At 42.8% G+C, this 20192-nt stretch overlaps 1 protein-coding gene, 1 non-coding gene and 1 pseudogene across 2 annotated transcripts in view; 2 read left to right on the forward strand and 1 right to left on the reverse strand.

The window, feature by feature from the left end:
- The window catches only part of PLPP3 (phospholipid phosphatase 3), an 85136-nt gene that overhangs the window by 33510 nt on the left and 31434 nt on the right, over positions 1 to 20192 (forward strand). Inside the window, exon 2 of the mRNA XM_049774601.1 lies at positions 10927 to 11084. Within this exon, the coding sequence (XP_049630558.1) occupies positions 10927 to 11084 (158 nt within the window). The remainder of the gene's footprint in view (positions 1 to 10926; positions 11085 to 20192) is intronic.
- Positions 1089 to 1195, reverse strand: LOC126012894 (U6 spliceosomal RNA). The gene has a single exon (XR_007497240.1). It is a non-coding gene; the product is annotated as a U6 spliceosomal RNA (small nuclear RNA).
- Positions 14795 to 14913, forward strand: LOC126012646 (uncharacterized; annotated as a pseudogene).

Raw genomic sequence — 20192 nt, forward strand, 5'->3', positions numbered from 1 at the left:
TCCCTCCTTGAGCCCACACAGCCCTTTCCAGGTTAGCCCAGCCGCCTTCTTGAGGAAACCAGTCAAGGCAGCTGATGGGCATCATGTAAACAGTCGGGTAATAGGTTTCCAAGACTAGGAAAGGAAGAAAACTAAACTTTTTTGGATCTCTACCATACGGTATCTTCTCCCAGCTCTCTCAGAGGTATTGGCACCCTTTTTGTACAATTAGAACACCAAGAAATTTAGCAGCTTGCTGACGAAGGCATAGATTGTAAGTGGCAAAACTGGTTTTCAAACCTAGGTCAGAGTTGGTTTGATTCTTTTTTTTTTTTTTCCCTTTTTTGGGGGGACACACCCAGTGGTTAGTGGTTACTCAGTAAAGTGGTTACTCCTGCTCTGCACTCAGGAATCACTCATGGCAGTGCTCAGGGGATGACATGGGATGCCAGAGATTCGACCAAGGTTGGCTATTTGCAAGGCAAGTGCCTTACCCGCTGTACTATCTCTCCAGCTCCAGGTTCTTTTGGTTCTTAAGGTGTGTTTTCAATCTTGTACATGGAGCTCTTTTCCCTACAGATTTTGGCAAATAAGCTAGAAGTGGGGTGTGGTCTATGGCTCTAACTGATCTGTCAGCTTTCAGGACAGTTAGGCAGGGTCAATCATGGCTATTGAATTTCCAAGAAGTGAACTTCTCCTTTTTACCGGGAGTGCCATCAAAGGCTTTTCTGATAGTTTTTCTATGTAAAAAAAAAAAAAGGTCAGAAAACTGAAATTGGGGGCCGGGCGGTGGCGCTAAAGGTAAGGTGCCTGCCTTACCTGCGCTAGCCTAGGAGACGGACCGCGGTTTGATCCCCCGGCGTCCCATATGGTCCCCCAAGCCAGGAGCGACTTCTGAGCGCATAGCCAGGAGTAACCCCTGAGCATCACCGGGTGTGGCCCAAAAACCAAAAAAAAAAAAAAAAAAGAAAGAAAGAAAACTGAAATTGACATTTTTTAAAGATCCTCTTGTCCAAATACCCACCAAAGACTGGGGCTGGTTAGGATTGCCATAAGGGATTCCTACTGGTATTGGGCATTTGTTTTTTTTTTTTTTTTTCTTTTTTTCAAAAAATATGGAGCGCTTCATGAATTTGCGTGTCATCCTTGTGCAGGGACCATGCTAATCTTCTCTGTATCATTCCAATTTTAGTATATGTGCTGCTGAAGTGAGCACTGGGCATGTTTTATTAAGGTAGGTATTGGGTCTGGAGTAATAGTACAGTGGATAGGGTACTTGTCTTGCACGTGGCTAGCCTGAATTGGATTTCTTGCACCACATATGGCCCCCTGAGCCATTCCAGGTATAAGCCCTGAGCACTGCTGAGTATGATCACCCCCCCAAAAAAAATAACTAGCTTTGCAGATTGCATTTGAGAATCAGGATTTGGAATCTGAAAGATTAGGTTAAGAGATTAGGAAGATGATGGTTAATGAGATTAGAATCAATGAGCTGCCACCAGAAGGATATATTTTGCCTTTGTTTGGATAAGGATTACTTTTAAAAATAGAACTCTATTGCTGGAGCTATAGCACAGCAGTAGGGCATTTGCCTTGTACCCGACCAACCCAAGATGGACCTCGGTCGATTCCTGCCATCTCATATGTAACCCTGAGTGCTGCCAGGTGTGACCCAAAAAAAAAAAATGTAGAACTCTTGGGTAATCTCCAGTATCACAGAAAGATATGTAAATTGGTGTAGCTCTTTCCTCTTAAGCAGATCATGTATTTATTAATACTTATGTTTTACTGGCTAGTAAAGTAGATTGATTCTGACCCCACTGCCAGCCTCATAGAAGGAACTTGTTAGTGGACTTGTAGTTCAAGCTTTGGCTTTCAGTCCTCATTCCTTTTACTACACACCCTTGGGCAGGTCACTTAGCTTCTTGTTTTCAGTTTTCCCATAAACTGCCTTGCAGTGGTGACTTGACCCAGTCCTTGAATTTATAATTAAGAAAACACAGACAAGAGTCCATCTGGGGTTAAAATTAAGACATGTCTATAAACACAGACACACACACACACACACATGTCTAATGTGGCTATTACCTTGGAAGTCAGTGGTTATTTTTGTTTGCTTGGTTGCTTTGGGAGGGGGCTCAGAGAGAGGGAGAGGAACTCCCCCCTGATGCTAGGGGTTCGCTAAGGACTAGAAGTGCTCAAGAGAAGTACCAGGGATCAAATCTAGGGCCCCACCAATGCCAGGCATGCATTCCAAGGAGGTCATCTTTGAGCCAAGAGGCAGTTTCTGCTTTGATGGCTTTATCCCAGGGCTTCTGTATTCTAGAGCCATAGGAAAAAGGGCAGATGTTTAAGTGACCCAAGTCTCGCAAGTCTAGGAAAACTGCCATTCTTTGCTTAATGAGAAAGCCAGTGACACTCGGGCCCTGGTGAGGGTTAGAGGGGACACAGAGGTAGTGGCATCCTGGCAAAAGTTTGTGGATGTAGCCTGTGTGGCCAGTGGCATTGGAGCTGCTTGAAGAAGCTGGAAACCTGGGTGTTAGGTGAGACCTTTTATTAAATGCTAAGAACTAATTAAAAGTAAAAAGAACCCTGAAATGCAGGGTGGGCTGTGCACAACTTGTAGGGCCAGATTTGTGACCTTGGCCCAGCATGCAGCTATGAGGAGCTCCTGGCTGCCTCAGAGAGGTGTGAATGCCTGATGGTTTGAAGCCTCCCAGGCCTTCCTTCATCTTCCCTGGGGGGTGGGGGGCTGTGCCTGGCTCCAGCCCTGCCTTTGGACTCTCTGGACCTTTGGCTCTTCCAGGTGTCTGATGTCCTGCCAGTACACATGGTGTTTATCTTGCTGCCACGTGAACCTGCCCTTCTGTGTACACCTGGGCAGCAGGACACGAGTGGGAGCATGTGTGCTGATGAGTGTATGTTTAACTGTTAAAAAAATAAAAGGAAAATCATATGTCTGCCCCCACCCCAGACTTACCTCCCTTTCTCTGCCTAGTACCCAGCAGGATTCCTGCGATGTTATTTCGTCTCTGCTTCAGGGTATCAGGGCCTGTTTGCCCTTCTTGAGTCCACCTGTTTACACAATCCCAAGAAAGTCTCCGGCTAGAGGATTATAAGAGCATGCTTTTCTCTCGGGATCAGATTGCATGGAGGACGTGATTGGTGGTCCCATGGCTGCCAGAGTAAGCTTTGACAGAAGTCTGATCATACGTTATCCCCATTTAAAAGCTTTTAGGGGCTTCCTGTCATACACAGAAGCAGGCATTAACATTTACATTTACAGAAACAATTACTGGCTCTTTCCTACATGGGATCTCTATTGGTTCTCACTGGCAGCTCTGTACAGTGGAAACTACTGTATGTTGATATAAGTAGAGTTTTCCCAGGGAAAGTGACTAGTTCAAGATCATCTGTTGAGTGTGACAGTTGATAGAAGTGGAAAATGAAATCTTGTTAGCCAGACTCTAGAATTTATGGTTTCAATGGAAAATAGTAATTCTGCCAGAAAGAGTTCCATGGTTCAATTCATACCCCTTTGTAGAAGTGGTCGTTAAATCTTGAAGGACGAAGCAGAGCTTATCTGTGGCACTCTGATCCAGAGGTTAAGATCCTGACAACACAGAGATGTTAGGAAGATTTTCTGTGATATTTTTTATGCCAGCTCTGTAGATCTTGGCACCCGTGTGAGTCTAGCATAGGCTATGTTAGCCCTGGGCAGGCATATTTCAAATGAGCACATTTAGGTTTTATGGGAGACTGAGGGAGGAGTGTGGCTGGAGCTGGATAAACCATCTCAACATCTAAGGAAGAGCTTGTCTTTCATCCTTGCTCAAGGATGGTTGCTTTCCAGAATGTTGTCGTTTTTGCTAATATCTGCATAGGCCTGGTGCCTATGTACTTAGCAAGAAAGGCACACCTGCCTGGGTATGCCTCTTATCAGCAGTGTAGACACAGCCCAATTATAATCTCTTTGATCCCCGGTTCTTTAACTATAGACTAATAATTAATGTAGAGGATTGTTTTGAGACTTAAATCAGTTGATGCAGCTAAAGCCCCAGACACATAATAGGTGCCCAGTGAATGACAATTTGCTCTCACCCTATTTCAAAAAGAGATCAAACAAGAGGAGGGAGGTCTGGGGACGTGACCCAGTTTATATTTTATTTATTTTTTATTTTGGGGGCCACAGCCCATGATGCTCAGGGGTTACTCCTGACTCAGAAATTACTCCTAGTGGTTTTGAGAGACCATATGGGATGTCAGGGATTGAATCCAGGTTGGGTGCATGCAAGTCAAGCACCCTATCTGCTGTACTATTGCTCTGGCCTAGAAGTGACCAAGTTTTACCTGGAGCAGATGTGACTTCTATTGGCTCTGGCAAGTTTGTGTTACTAGAATAATACCTCTTACTTGTGAAATATTCACAATGATGACTCAAGAAATCTGAAGACCTCTCAAGGTGGATCCTAGACTGTTTTTTTAAGTTTGGTAATTGAGCAACCTGTTAAGCCTCCAATAAATAGAGTTGGGCTTTTCACACAATCAAATAGAATTACTCTAAAAAATAAAATATTCCCCTTTTAGCAAAAAGTCATGTTTTTCACAGCCCCACAATAAGACAAAAGAGATTTATTTGCTGTGGAATCTCAGATTTTCTCAAGGTGGAGAACTCAAAGACAGTGTGAAAGATACCCAGTTTTTGTTCCCAGAATCTTGAGTGCTGGGCATAGTACCCAGTCATCAGCTCTTAACACAGCACCCTGTATTCAGAAACTAGTCATCCATGTTTGCAGAATGAAATCAATGGTCTGAAGTTGGGGTCAGGATACCTCGCCACCAGGTCTAGATTTGCCATAAGTTTATTTCTTCCATGTAATTGCTTTGGGTGCAGGCCTCAACTTTACAGGACTGAAGAATAAGCACTTGTCCGCAAGCCTTTAGACCCAGAATACTGCCTCTTCACAACAGCCAATAGCAAGTGTTTTTTATGGCTGTCTCTTTCAAAGGTGGGGAAATGCCTTCCTAATAAACTTAGTTTTGTCTCATCTGGATTGTGTCCAGTCTCAAAATCTGGACAAATATCATAAACCCAGGAAAGTTTGCACACTTCTAAGACCAGTAGCAATTAATTACTTTAAATAGAAACCCCGTCACTTACAAGCAACATAAATATTTGTAGTTGGAACCTCTAAGTAGTAGTTGGGTTGACCAAGCTGACCTTAAGTGATTAAAAAAAACACTTGGCCCTATTTTAACAGCGAATGCATTTATAAAGAAATAAAAGGTCAGGCCATAGAGTAAGAAAACATGAGCCCAAAGGACAGACCTGGGTTCAAATCCCAGTGACCGATTTACTTGCTCGGAAACACTTCTGGCCTCAATTTTTATTTGGCACAAGTGAAAATAAAATAATCCTCAGGGGGGACAGAGCTGACTTGGTTTCTATCTTGGGCATCCCCTATGGCTACCTGTGCTTCACCAGAAGTACTTTCTGAGTGCAGAACAGGAGTAACCCCTGAGCACCATCTGCTATGGCCTCGCAAAGGAAAGAAAAACCATATTTTTATAGCTATTGTAGAGTTTAAAGATGTGAATTTTCACTTCGAATGGAAACTCTTTGGATCAGGAGCTTGCTATCTTTCCCTTGCTTTTCTCACATCTGCTCTCAGTCGATGGCCTTTGTAGCTTTGCACTTCAGATAAATTGTGGAACCTCAGTGAGCCCCTGAGTTTTCATGTGCAAGGTGACTAAAACTATCAGAAGGTATCTAAGTTTCTATGAGTCCTATGGCTGCCTGAAACCAGCAACTGTGCAGAGCTTGATACTTGATACATGGATTCTACATGCAATATTGTTTTGTGGGTCAGCATAAAAGCTTTCTGCAGATATTGGTTTGACTGTTAGTTATCCTCAGAGATCCTGGACTTGACTTATTTTAAAATAACAGCACTGTCTGGAATGAAAAGGTGGACTAGGTGAAATGTGAAATGGAAAGGTCTAGACAAGGTAGTAGGGGGACTTGATATCCAGCAGTCAAGTACATCATCCTGATGTACTGCTTATTCTCATTTTGTCTCCTACTAGCATCCTGACCCTCCCTGCACCAAGGGGTTTCTCAAAAGTGGTCTGAGAGCAGAAGGCTGTGTTTAATTTTGAGCAAACGTGAAATTGTGGCTAGAACGAGCAGGGCTCTAAGGCTGGGTCATTCCATAACACTTCCCACATGACTTTATCAATGGGTGGGCTGCGAAAACTTAGCCTGTGTTTTTGTACACCCCACCCCCCAACTGCCCAACCTACCCAAGTGTTAGTTTTTCAAAATCCAAGGAGTTTCAAAGGCCTGAACCCAACAGAGGGGCCTTTCTTCGTGCTTTGATTTTTGCTGCCCATTAAGTTGTTTGTCAGTGAGTTCGGATTTCGCCTCCTCTGTAGCCTATACATCTCAAGAGGTCCCTGGAGGTATAGAAAGTTAATTGATCTTTGATTAAAAGAAGGAGAAATGCGTGAGTCTGGATAGAATCACCGTGTGTGTGTGTGTGTGTGTGTGTGTGTGTGTGTGTGTGTGTGTGTGTGTTTCTGCTTTGCAAAAATAACTTGTAATATACCTCTCATAATGATAAAGATAAATTCCAAGATCTGGCTTCAGAGTCAGATCATTTGAGAGGCCAGAGAGAAAATACAGTGGGTAGGTTGCTTGCCTTGCACTTGGCTCTTGTATGAGCCTAGGCACACTTTATGGTTTCTTGAATACTACAGAATTAAGCACTGAGCACAGCTGGGTGTGGCTCTGAATTAAAATAAATAAACAAAAAGGTTGTTTAAACCTTTCTAACTCATTTATTTACATGTAGATGACCCTGGTTCAATTCATTTTAATCCCTTTGAACTCAAGGGATTAAGATCACCCAAGGTGACATAACCTGTGAGTTTCTTCCATTTGCCTGTTTTTTCCATTTGCCTTGATTTAATTTCCTTCATCTCAGTGACCAGAACATCCTAGGTTTGCCAGACACCATGGTTTATATGGCAGCCCTCAGCAGTCTGGACACATACTAGTTGTTTAGTAAAAGTTAGTGATGTCAGTTATTCCCTATCCTGCTTTTTCTCTTCCCTTCATTGTCTACTAGTAGTTCTCTTCCAATTCTGTAGCAGTATTTATGTGTTTTCATAAAGAAAGCTTACTTACTGGAATCTCTAAATTATATTGAATGTGTATAGCCTTTTCTATCCAGAAACCTCTACTCATGAACTCATGTTTAAGCCTCCCTTTTTGTTTGTTTTTAGGACCACACCCAGAAGTGCTCAGGGATCACTCATGACTCTGCACTCAGAAATTACTCCTGGTAGGCTTGGGACACTATATGAGATGCTGGGGATCGAACCCAGATTGGCCAAGCTTCCCATTTTTTGTGGGACTTAAGAAGTGTCCTGTGAATAGTGTTTTGTGGTCTTGTAGGCTAAATACCTGGTCAGTTATCATACTAGGAATATTTGAGTGCACTTGTTTTTGTGAATTCTTCAACTTTTGAAGGCTAGTACTCTGATGTTTTCATCTCTAATTTAAGTAGCGAGTTCTGGGGTTTTCTTGAAGTGACCAGGAACTAGAGTGGTTAGTAGTAAAGATGATGCCAAAATTGGGGAAGGAACTGCTGCTCTGGTAAAGAGCAGCCTTTTTCCACTGTCCTGGAGAGGTGAAGCCCGCTGTTTGGTCTTCTGAGGACTCATTGTCCCATTGGGAGAAATGTTTCTGTTTTTCCCATCAACTGCAGGGAATCTGAGGCTACCCTCTCTTCCTGGAGCAGAGTCAAGTTTTGACTGGCATCACACCACAAGTTTGTAGGGGAGACAGAAAAAAACCATTGGGTTTTCTAAATGCTATCTCCATGCCTTTCAAGAAAATAAACAGAACATATTCAGATTCAACTGCTGGTCTCTTTGTGGTCATCATTCACATAATCAAAACCGGAAAACTCCCTTAGCCTTAGGCGAGGAAGGAAGAAAAATCCTTTGGATTGCTACCAGGTTAGAAGAGGGCAAAGGGGTTGACTTGGAGGCAAAGAAATTTCTTTTCTTGCTTTCTCAGTGGGACACACTCCATTTATTGAACCTCTAGTTAAACTTGGTGCTGATGTCATCCAATGCTGTGGCCTGATTTCTTTGGACGGAAGCAACATTTTGCACATTTTATTCAGTTATTTGTGCCCTTCCTGACCAGACTGCCAGCTCCCTGCTAATCTGGTACTGTGTCATCTTGGTTTTCCTTGTCCTACATATACATCCTAGCCATCCCTAAAGCTAGATTCTCCTCTTCTTGAGCAGATGAGAAGGGGATTTGGGAGAGGTGACCTCACTCATTCAGGTAGCAGGAAGCAGAGTTGAGATCATTAACCCAGTTCCATCTAACGCCCTGGCTTTTTTATATGTGTTTTTATTGTCCTTGGAAACATATGTTTTATAGGCTGATCATGTGAACATTATTAAAAGGGAGAGCTGGGGCTTCCGAGTGGAACACAAATATCAGGAACTCAGGTCTGTTCCTTTCCGGAGTTTATTAGCAATTCTTTGGCTCACAGGCACCTTAGAGGCTGCATCTGTGCTCAGACACAAAACTCAACATTTTCATCACAGAGATGTGTGGAACTTTAAAAGTGGACTATTAATATCAGACTGCTGGCTGCTTGGCGCCTTTTCATGGCCAACTTGGCAGCATTTCAAAATGTTGCGGCAGTGCAACGAAGATGGTTCGAGGCCATATGATAGTTTTTCTCTCCCAGCCCTTGACCTAAGAAGATCAGTTAAGTGTTCTCATCATTTCCAATGTACCCCCTACCTCCTTGTACCCCCTTTATGCCCCAGTAGAGACAGAATTTCAAGAGCTCATGGTTATTGCTTTCCAAGGCCCCTCTGTGTTTGCTTTGAGAAGGTTGGGTACAATACTGTGATGTGTTGCTGTTCTTTCTTTTCAAAGCACCAGTATGAATTTGATAAAGTAAATTGTTGTTCTAGCAGGAAGCAGTTAGGGGTCACAAAATAAATAGCCGTAGAATTCAAATAAATCCCAAGAATAAAACCAAATAAATCCATGTGTGTATATGCACAGTGATACATAAATACACTTTTTAGAAAGTGAACATTTTTATCACTGCCGGTCTGGACCCAAGTAATTGAAAAATTCTGGAGTTCCTGGTGCTTTTTTTTTTTTAAGGAGGTGGTCTGGGAATTTAAGCTACAAGACATGAATTTAATTCTTTTTGAAAAACATAGAAGTGGAATTTTATCTTTTCAATTACCACTGATCTTGGGATTATTTTTTGCTTTGTCCAGCTAATGAAATTCATCTTTGGATGAAACCAATTTGCAAAGTTAAATGAGGGATGCAGACATTTGGGAAGGTGTACTGTACTTTGAGATTTCAAATGAGCTATACAGTCTGAGTGTTTCCTTCTAAAAGAAGAGTAATAAGAGCAGTGTTTAAGCAATACTTTAAAATGACCTCTCAGTGTCCTTGGAATATTTGGGACAAAACTGGTGATCAGAATCCTGACACATTGTTGATGTACTTCAATGAGGGCTGATGTCATGAATAAGATATTTGGGGGGGGGGGGCGTAGAAAGGGGCATGTCCCTGTACTGTCGATCAGTGGTTCTCTTTTTTCTTGTGAGATGACATCCAAACTTGTATTGAAGTTGGGTGGTAAGAAGAGGGCTTCTTGCAGACAAGAAATTGAACCAAGACAGTCAGAATGACCTGTTTTCTTATAAGGATGTTAAGTAAGGGTAGCATCAGACCATAAGTTTTCAGAGGAGATGAGGTCTCCCACGGTCAGCTTGGGAGACTTGGCAGAGCTTTTGCAAGGAAGGGAACTTGTTCCTTGCTTGGAAGTAAGTGGGTGGGCATGTGGGTCTGAGGCACTGAAGAAACAAAGACTGATGGTAGAGTTTATAGGCAAGAGATAGTGTGAGCCTTTACTTTTTTGCTCCAGGCTCCTGGGATACAAGGCCCTTTTCTGAGCAGGTGATGGAATCCCTTGGCCATGACCTTTAAGGGAATGGCATCTGAGTGGGCCTCTGATAAGCCAGCAGCTGCACTCAGTGCTCTCAGATGCCCTTGGGCTTGACTCCAGGTCTCTAGGAGTGGGGCCCTGTCATCGGCTGCTCAGTCTTAATCACTCTGAGCAGTGAAAGCAAAGGCAACAATTGCATTCAGTAACCAACTTCTATGTGCTACCAGAGGTAGTTGTGCTCTCCTTTGACATCACAAAACCCATTTTGCCATGGGAAAACTGAGGTCCTAGAAGATAGAGTGAGAACTAATGGCCCCACAGCTAGAATTTAGTGGCTCTGGGATTGGTTTTCCAGTTCTCTCACCACCTTTATAGTGGCATGGCCTTGGGTGAACTTAAAGGAAACCAAGTTTAAACTTTCAAGAAAAATGCCCTCAGAGACCATCAGTTTGGGGACCTGTTAGAAAATATTACAAAATAGGCTTTCATTTTTGTCACACTCAGCAATGCTTAAAGTTGAGGTACTAGGGGTGGAACCCAGGGCTTCAGCTCTCAAAGACTCAGCTTTAGCCCTTTGAGAATCTGCTTGGCCTCTTAGCTTTAATTTTCAGTCATGTGTTGGGATTATGGTTGGTTCTTCCATTGGCTTTCCCCATCCCTATATTCTTGGGTAACATGGTCAGATCTTCTCTACTCCTTTTCTGTGCTCTTGGGCAAGACAAGAAGTTGATGCTATTCTCTTTTAATAATTGATGGAAGAAGTCACAAATTGTGGAATCTCTGTAGGCTGCCGATGGCTGCAAATGCAGGGAATCTGTGTCACCATCAGTGTTGAGATTTGGGGTAGACTTTGCTGACAATGGGTCATTCTTTTTCCTTCTTATATTGATGTGTCTTCTTTCTCTCATTTCTCTCTTTTGTTATGTTCCATCTTCTCCAGCTGGCCTGCCCTTCATCATCATTGAAACCAGCACCATCAAGCCTTACCAGCGAGGCTTCTATTGCAACGATGAGAGCATCAAGTATCCACTGAAAACTGGGGAGACCATCAATGATGCAGTGCTCTGTGCAGTGGGGATCGTCATTGCCATCCTAGCGGTAAGAACCAGACACACAGGCTTCCCTCCTCATACTCTGCTGGAGAATGAAAAAGTGCTAGATCATCTGCTCCCCCACAAGCTTGGAAATCCAGCACCTTTTCCTTTCATAATCATCGTTATTTATTATTATGAAAGTCAAAACTATTATTAGCTGAATGTTCACTTTTTATGTATTAGCCAAGTATGCTTAGTACCATCCAAAAACATTCTGTTTATCGTAATCAAATGAAATCTATGGACTATCCTATTTTCTAGAAAATAAACAGGGCCACAAAATAAAATGTGCTAGCTAGCTCTAGGTCCATTTTCGAATAAGTGGGATTTGAACCTACATGCCCCATTTAGGCAGAGTCTCTATTATGAGCCATTGTGCCAGTAAGGAAAGCCCCAGTTTAAAAAAATGTATTGAAGCTATTTTGATTTACAAAGGTATTCAGAGTTGGGTTTCAAATATTCAGTGTTTCAGGGCCAGTTTCACCACCAGTGTCGATCTCCCACTCAAAATTCCCAGAACGTATCTCATGCCACCATTCTTGTCTCCCAACCTGCCAGCATAACAAGCCCATTTTAAGTTTAGATCATTAAAGTTTGAGTCTAGTGATTTATTGTTGTTGACTCTGACTTGGAGATTTAATTCTGTCCTTTCTTTTTTTTTTTTGGATTTTGGGCCACATCTGGCAATGCTCAGGGGTTACTCCTGGCTGTCTGCTCAGAAATTGCTCCTGGCAGGCACAGGGGACCATATGGGACACCAGGATTTGAACCAACCACCTTTGGTCCTGGATCGGCTGCTTGCAAGGCAAACACCGCTGTGCTATCTCTCCGGGCCCAATTCTGTCCTTTCTTAATATCACCAATGCATCTGAGACATCTTGGCCCCTGTGAGGATGCTTTGTTCAAAATTGTGGCTACTTCCTGAATCACCTCTGCAATTAGTACCATGCTGTAATGGTGATAACTCTACTGGTGGTCTCTAGCATATTGTTCTCTTCTTATCTCCAGTAGAGTAGTGTCTGTGTGAAAATAAAATGAAACCTCGAATACAAAGATCTAGATTTTTGTTTTTGGATGAAAAAACATAGGATCATGCAGTCCCAGAATTAAACGCAGGGTTATACATACAAAGCATGTACTTCAGACCTGAGGGGTCTAGGGCATAGACTGGGCCTTCCAATGACATGCTGGGCATCTTTGAAACCGAACGTGATCATCTTGCTTTATAGAACTGCAGGGAGGAAAACGAGTTCATGAAAACTGATCATGTACTTTTATTACTTCATGAACTTTTTTTATTCATCTGGGGGGAAGTTGGGGGCCACATGTGGCTATGTGCAGGGCTTATACCTATCTGCTCAGGGTTTCATGTGTGGTGCTGGCAGTGGAATACAGGTTTGCAGGTTTGCAGCGGAATACAGGTTTGGAATACAGGCAAGCAAGCAAGCATTTCAGCCACTTGTACTCTCTATGGACCACTTCACAAACTGCTAATTGCTAAGAAGCTTACTTACATGCAGGTGTAAATTTAGATTTATAGCCTTGTCTTTCATTATGGGGCAGAGCTCCACTTAGGATGCAAAGTGTGCTGCAGATCTTTGACACGGGCTAGAATAATTTTGGTATTTGGGAGGAGCTTGGCCAGCATGTTGATATGTCTACTAGGGCTAGGGACGGAGACATGTGAAGGTGATCCTTCATATATGTGTGCATTTTCACAGCTGTCCATTGTGTTTTTTGCCCAGCCAGATAGGTGAAAGTGATGGACAGCTTCACCACCAAGCTCATCAATTCTTTCACACAGATCCTTGAGATGCCTTTGCATTTGCCAAAGAACCATTCATGGGAAATGAATGAGGACTCTTAGCCCTATTGTACATACAAAAAAGCAGAAGCTTAGTGAGGTTCAATGTTTAATGTTAAGAGTAAAATAAAAGAATCAAAGCCTCTACCTTTGGTTTCAGAGCTGACCTACTATCTCCCAGACTTGAGTTCATAGCTGAGGTTGGCTCTCCCATCCTCACAAACAACTCAGGGGTATAGACAGTGAACTAGTCATGTCTGGGCTGTGTCACATGCAGGAGATGTATAGGACAGGAACCACATTTCATGAAGTTTTTCTCTTGACTTCCCCACTCTGGGGGTGGGTTGTAAACTTGAGATCCCCTCCTTGTTTTTTAATAACATCGTAAACCAGGCACACAATCCACAATTTCAAACTGAGGAGAGAGGCTAGTAGAATACTTTCCAAGCTTTAAAAGAAAAACAGTTCGTTTGGCAACTGTGGTCCTTTCTTAAAAGTGGACTAAAGGGCTTTGTGCAACTGTAGTCTTCTCTTATAGGTGGACTAAACTGAGAAAGAGAAATTTTGATTTGAGCTTTTTGCTCTAAATGAGTAGTGTGGCTTGGAATGGGCCAGAAGAATGGCTTTCAGTAGCAACCTATGGGGCCAGGCAAACGATTATGCAATATTTTGTGGTCAGATTTGGACAGGTGCTTTCTGACGATTGGAGGACTGGCTTTTCGCATGCTCTGGAGATTAGGGTGTCGAAATTAGGGTGGCACAGGGACAGTCCTGTGCTCTTGGCTCTCACCACCATGAATTTTTTTTCTCAGCTTGCCTGGTGAGCTGGTCTCATATTCAGCTTAGTAGGATAAGGCTTTTGTGGGAGGCCATGTCATGTTCAGGCTCTGTGGATTAGACAAATATCTGCTTTCTCATTTATAAAATGAAAATGATGTTTGCCTAGAGTGAGGGGTTGCTTTTAAGGATCAGACATTGTCTTTCAAGTTAAGGCATTTGGTTCACAGTTTGGAGGATTAAGTTGGTTCTGGTTTTCCACCTTGTGCCCAAGAGAGGCAAAGCGAAGTGCTCAGTGGCTTCTTAAAGGATTCTGCCTCTCTTTCCTTGCTTCCTCTTGAGATGCTAGCATTGTTCAGAAAAATCTGCCTGGTAGAGCTCAATAGTGACTTGTCTCCTGCCATATGCCATGTTGATGGTTTAATTAAAATGCTCCCTGATCTCCCAGGTGTTCTTGAAGCAAACATATGCTATGACCTTGGCTAAAGGATCAGCCATGCCATACAATGTCAGCAAGTTAGGTTTGGATCTTGCTTTCCTATAGTTCCAAGAAGGACTGGGTGTGCAAATGCCAGGATCACAGCAGTGAAGGTCACATGCTCCTGTGTGCCCCAGAAGTACCTGGACCATATTCAAGTATTTCACCTTTGCATAAGCCTAACAGCTCAAACCTCTCCTGTTCTGCTTAGCATATACTCTGCTTATTTTTTCTTTTCTTTTCTTTTTTCTCTTTTTTTCTTTCATTTTGTTTTTAGGCTACCCCTAGTGACACTCAGGGGTTAATTATGGTTCTGTGCTCAGAAATCACTCCTGGCAGGCTTGGGGGTGGGGGCATATGGGATGCTGGGAATAGTACCCAAGCCAACATGTGCAAGGAAAACGTCCTACCCATTGTGCTGTTGCTCCAGCACCATGCTCTGTTTTCTATCTAAGATCCTTGCTTCCAGTGCCTAACAAGTTAATTAACTTCAGGGAGCCTCTGTATGCTCAATTTTAAAATGAATATAACACCTACTTGTGAAGGTTTTCAGAAGCAAATGAACTAAAGTAACTTTATATCTAACATAATACAGTTCACTTAAAAACTGTTAATGATGTTTCTTTTAAGTCACTAAACTGAGTCAAAAAAGAGAAATTTCTTCACCAAGACCTTTTTAGCGACTGTATAGAAAGAGGAGGTACAGTAAATGCTCCCTATATACACCTCAGACCAGGCCCTTTGCCTGGTCTGTATTGTGAATGGGGGACAAAAAAAAAAAGACCTTTTTAGCAATTAGGAAAAATTTTTTTTTTTTTTTTTTGGTTTTTGGGCCACACCCGGTGACGCTCAGGGGTTACTCCTGGCTATGCGCTCAGAAGTCGCTCCTGGCTTGGGGGACCATATGGGATGCCGGGGGATCGAACCGCGGTCCATCCGAGGCTAGCGCAGTCAAGGCAGGCACCTTACCTTTAGCGCCACCGCCCGGCCCCGCAATTAGGAAAATTTTAATTGAATTCACCATGAAATACAATTGCAAACTTGTTCATAATTGTTTTAGTCAATTATACAATTTTCCAACTGTCACCCCTTCACTGATGTATATTTCTCAGCAACAATTTCCCCAGTTTTCTCTTTACCAACCCAAATAACCAAGACCTTTTATCTGGTAAAAATAGAATCAGAAGGGAACCCCAACCTTTGACCTTCTCCCCTGTCCTGCTCCTTTCACATCACTAATTATTTAAAATTCAGGCACTCTCTCCCTCCAGTGCTCTTTTTTTATTTATTTATTTTTTTTTGAGGACTTTTACCTTCCAATCCAGCTGCTCTTTTTTCTGTTTTAGCTGAAGGGATGCATGTGATACAGAAGCTGCTTGCCACTTCCCTCCCACAAACTGCCAAGAACTCATGGAAAAAGTAGAACCTCAAAGCCCCCTGATGTTGAAGAGATAATAAATATTCCACTTTGGTACATTCAGCTCGGGAGAAGCTGTCCAGCTTTGGTGGAACATCACTGCCACTAGCACCACGTTTTCCCTTTGATCATTTGGCTACAGCTGGCTCCCTCCCGAATCTGCTTCTCATCACTGGGCGCTAGTGGCAATCAGGGCGGGAGGCCAGGAGGAAGGGCAATTGGATTTGGAAATTGAATCAGCCATCTGTGAGTGTCAGGCTTGAATGTCAGGGTGTTAGGATGTCAGGGCCATCCAAAACTAGGGAAGCCTTGCCAGATGTGGATGCTCCTTCTGTTTGAATTGTCGTTGTCCCCACAACAAGGCAACGGAATACTGGTGGGGTTCAGCTTGGGGTTCAGAAACGCACATCCTCAGAGGCGATAGAGAAAGCAGACACCTTTCTATGGCAAGAGATATGGAAAAAGCTAGTCACTTTGACCTCTTTTTCAGATGTATCTCAAGTACTGGAATTATAACATAATAGGAATTCCTTCCAAATCCACACAGTGATGGTTTCAACCCTGCCTTGTAAAGCCTTAATGACTCTAGCAGCAGTGAGATTAAGAGCAAATAATAGAATATTATCTCCTAGCTAGCCTCTTCTCTGCTGGCTGGTACTGGGCTGTGAAGAGTATTGCGGGCAAAGTTTTTAATATGGAAAAAATAACAACAGTATTCTTATTTAAAATAAACATGGATTCGGTGCATACATTGGTAAGACTCTGGAAGGATGTAATACAGGAGCTTAATAGCTGCAATTTGCTGCACTGAGAGTTATAAGTGAATCACTTTTCACAGAAATGATCCTGCTAAATTTGACTTGGGGAGGGGCATGCCTCACAGTGCTCAGGAGTTATTCCTGGCTCTGCACTTAGGAATCACTTCTGGTGGGCTTGGGTGAGCTAATGAGATGCTGGGGATCAAATCTGGATCAATCATGCGAAAGCAAATGCCCTGTTTATTGTACTGTCTCTCTGGCCCTTGAATCTTAGATTTCTCTGATTATAAAATTTGTAACTGAAGCAAAATTTAGACTTGGTCATCATTGAACAGGGCCACACATTTTGATTTCTGTATTTAGTTACTATTTGGTCCATCTAGCAGCTATTGTTCCCTTAGAGAATAGCTACACTTGTCTGTATATGGATACCAGCAGGTAATTGGTTCAGTGTTCTTGTTCCAAGAAGCACAGTATATCATCAGGGAAAGGCATTTCCATTTGGCCCTACCATCTGCAGAACGGCTCTCTGATGCACTCTTTCTCATTTGCTATTGGCGTTTGAGTTTGTCAATGGTTACTGCCATGCCAGTAAGATGCATGGCTATAAACACATTTAACACTAGTAGCATTGCTATTAAACTACTTTGAACCAATGGTGGTATGTGCTGGTCTCAACATGTCAAATGGTCTTCTCATTGCCTTGTAGTGGCGAGCCCAGAACCAAGAGTCTTCCGAGTCTACAATAATGATGTAACCCCAATGCCTTCCTAACTCTGCAGTGAGTTGATGGTGCATCCTTTCCTGCTTAGCTGCATAGTATCTGTCAGAGCTGCCCCACCCCAGGTGGAAGCAGCACCTTCAATCCCTGTTGTCTTGTAACACACTTTGTGGGAAGGCCTCATTTCCTTGGCTAGGTTCCAGGAAGGTTGAGGCCAACCAAGCCTGCCTTCTGCACGTGGTTGGGACAACACATTCTTCCATGTGTCCTCTTCTCCTGTGGTTTCCCAGAAGCTTCCCCAGGCTACAGAGAACCTCTCACCTCTGTCATTGCAATCACTGCTGTATTGTTCTGTCTTTCTTTATTTCCCAGTTTCCCTGTCAGCTGCAGCAGACCTGTCTAATGTAATTGTTTATTTCTGGTAGAAGGTACTAACTTGGAAGCTTAAAATTTGTAACAAAAGAAATGGAAGGCCATACATTTGGAGCAGAAAAATCAGAAGCATCAAGCCAAAAGATATCAGAGGAGCAAGGAAAAAAAAAAATAGAATGTTTGCTTCCCTGCAGTCTTAATGCCATGGTGAAGAGGTACACGTGTATACACAGCCCTATACCACAGTCCTAGTTCTTGCCAAAGAGACAAGAAGAAGAGCTTCATGCCTCCGAAACTTGTTTATTCAGGATTAGACCCTGGTCTGCCCACATCTGGACTTCATTATTTCTTCCCACCCTCCCCTACTCCTCCCTTTATCTGCACGAGCACTGCCAAAATAACAAGGTTCCCCCAGATTGCCTCTTCATTAAAAGTTAGTCGAGTTTTCAGCTCTGAAAAATAAAAAGAAAGTGAAGTCCTGCTGTCCACACGGTGTCTTAGTGAGAAATCCAACTCCCTACCCCAGTTTACAATCAACTACATCTGTGAAATTACCAAGACCACCAACAGAGAGCAGCCACATTACCCTTCAACTGTGCTGTCTCCAGATCATCTGGCTACAGAGTTCTGAGACCTCTTTTCCCGGGAGATCTGGACACAACAGAGGGGCACCTATTTGCGATTTCACAAGTCCAGGCATGGAAATCACATTACAAATGAAGGATTTAGCTAATTCCCACTGCCTACTATCTTTGATCTCTTAGAAGTCCAGGACCCTGAGAAGGGCATGTCCAATGAAGCTGACTATGGTGTCCATTGTAGGGACAGTGCCAAGGAAGAGAAACCCATTTCTGGGTGAGCATTCTAGGAGCATTCTAGGAGCTGGGTAACATTCCTGAGCTCTCTTAGAGGTGAAACCCAATATGCCATTTCTTCCATCACCTTCAACAATGGAAGAAGTAGGCATTATTCACCCCATTGCAAGGCTGAGGGGACTAGTGTGTGTTGACTCTACTTAGTGAATGAGAAATAGGGGAGCAGGCATGAAAACCAGGGTCAGTCTAACTTCAAAGCACTTGAGCTGACATTTATTGAAGACCCCCTCTGTGCCATCTGGAGTATTTTTTTAGTGAGTTTTGTTAGAAACGCTTTTAATTTGAGGCTTGGAGGACTCAGTGTGTGAAGGAGATCGAGTGTCCAGACCACCAGGGAATGAACTACCTTAGACCCACAGTGTGTGATGGGATATTTGATGAAGTGATTGGAGGAAAGCGAATGACCTGCACTTGGGTACTTCTCATAATAGACATTGGGGTGGGGATGTTAGTCAAGCAGAATCATGTCACTCCCTGTGGGTGCCCTTAATGTTTCAAGGGGGTTAAAGGTGAAAATTGCACAAAGAATTCTGGAACTCTTCTTGGGGGGGGGGGTTTGTTGTGAAATAAACCTGGATCTTCATTCTTTCCATCCCGGAATGGTGCATGTCTTTCCTTTTTTTCCCTTGGGACAATGAAAGAAATGTGTCCACCTTATTTATTCTCACTCCTCAAAAGTATGCTGAGTCAGTCTCTTCATAATCGAAATAGAAAGAATGACTTTATATTCTGTGACTGGCAAGGACCCAGATACGGAAGTTCCTTGTAAGATTACCTACCTTACCTTTACAAATCAACTGCTCTGTGAATATGCCTTCTGGAGAACAGACCTTGCTGTCTGCTCAGACTTTTTTATGAGAAAGAAAAATCTCATGCTCTCGTGACTGAAAATGAACATCAAAACAAGCAGGTCATGACAAGCGTTAGAATAAGGGGTCCTGCTTTGCAACTTCCCCATTGTCCAGAACATTCTGCTGGCTCTTCTGACCTTCAAAAACTATTGCTACTAATGTGAAAATACACATGGTATACGTATAAAGTCTGTTGTAATCTGGGAAGTGTGGTGCAAATATTAGTATTAAAGCAGATAAGACTAGAGGTGGGCTTGTCCTTTCAACTCAATCCCTAAAAGAGGGGTTGCTGGAGTACCGGGTGCCATTATTTTTCTTACTTTTTTTGAGGCAATTGGTCATAGAACAAAAATAAAATGACACAAATGATACAAAAGGTTGCCTGTGCTGTTTTGAATTTAGATCTCTTTGAAATTCTCTTAAAAAAGATATTTGGGATTCAGTGATCAAAGCCAACATACCCCCCCCCCTCTCTCCCTCACACACACACACACACACAGTATGTCCTACTTTGGAGGGGATGGTACTTTGAATACTTAAGTTTGGAAATTACTTTAGTAAGGAATTCTTGGAAGTTTCTTGAAAAAAACATTTCTATAGGTGCTAATTTTTTTGTTTCTCCTCAATGGAAGAACTGTAAACATATTCCTTGGTGGGCTCTTATTCCAGGTGCTAGGTATTTGATATGTCACTTTATTGAATCCCTGGCAGGGAGATATTATTGAGCTTATTTTATAGAGCAGGACCCAAGAGCCCAGAGCCCAGAGCTGACAGCACAGGCCAAAGGTAAGAGAAGGCATTCAGAGAGATTTTGCTGACTAGAAGTCAGTACTTCTTTCTCCATCTTTTGCTCTTTCCTTTCCTAAAAGTCCATTCTAATATTTCTTGAATTATTTTCCCCTGAAGCAGTTTGATATTTGTAAATATAAAGGCAGTTCAGCTGTTTTAATTTGTGTGTGTTTGTTCACCAGTAAAGACAGGAGAGAGAACTGTTTTAGAGTTGGAGACAACATTGCCTCAAACCCATAGCTGTTCTCAGGCAAAGACCAATTCTTTTCT

This window comes from Suncus etruscus, chromosome 6 (assembly GCF_024139225.1).
Source record: "Suncus etruscus isolate mSunEtr1 chromosome 6, mSunEtr1.pri.cur, whole genome shotgun sequence".
NCBI classification, from domain to species: domain Eukaryota; kingdom Metazoa; phylum Chordata; class Mammalia; order Eulipotyphla; family Soricidae; genus Suncus; species Suncus etruscus.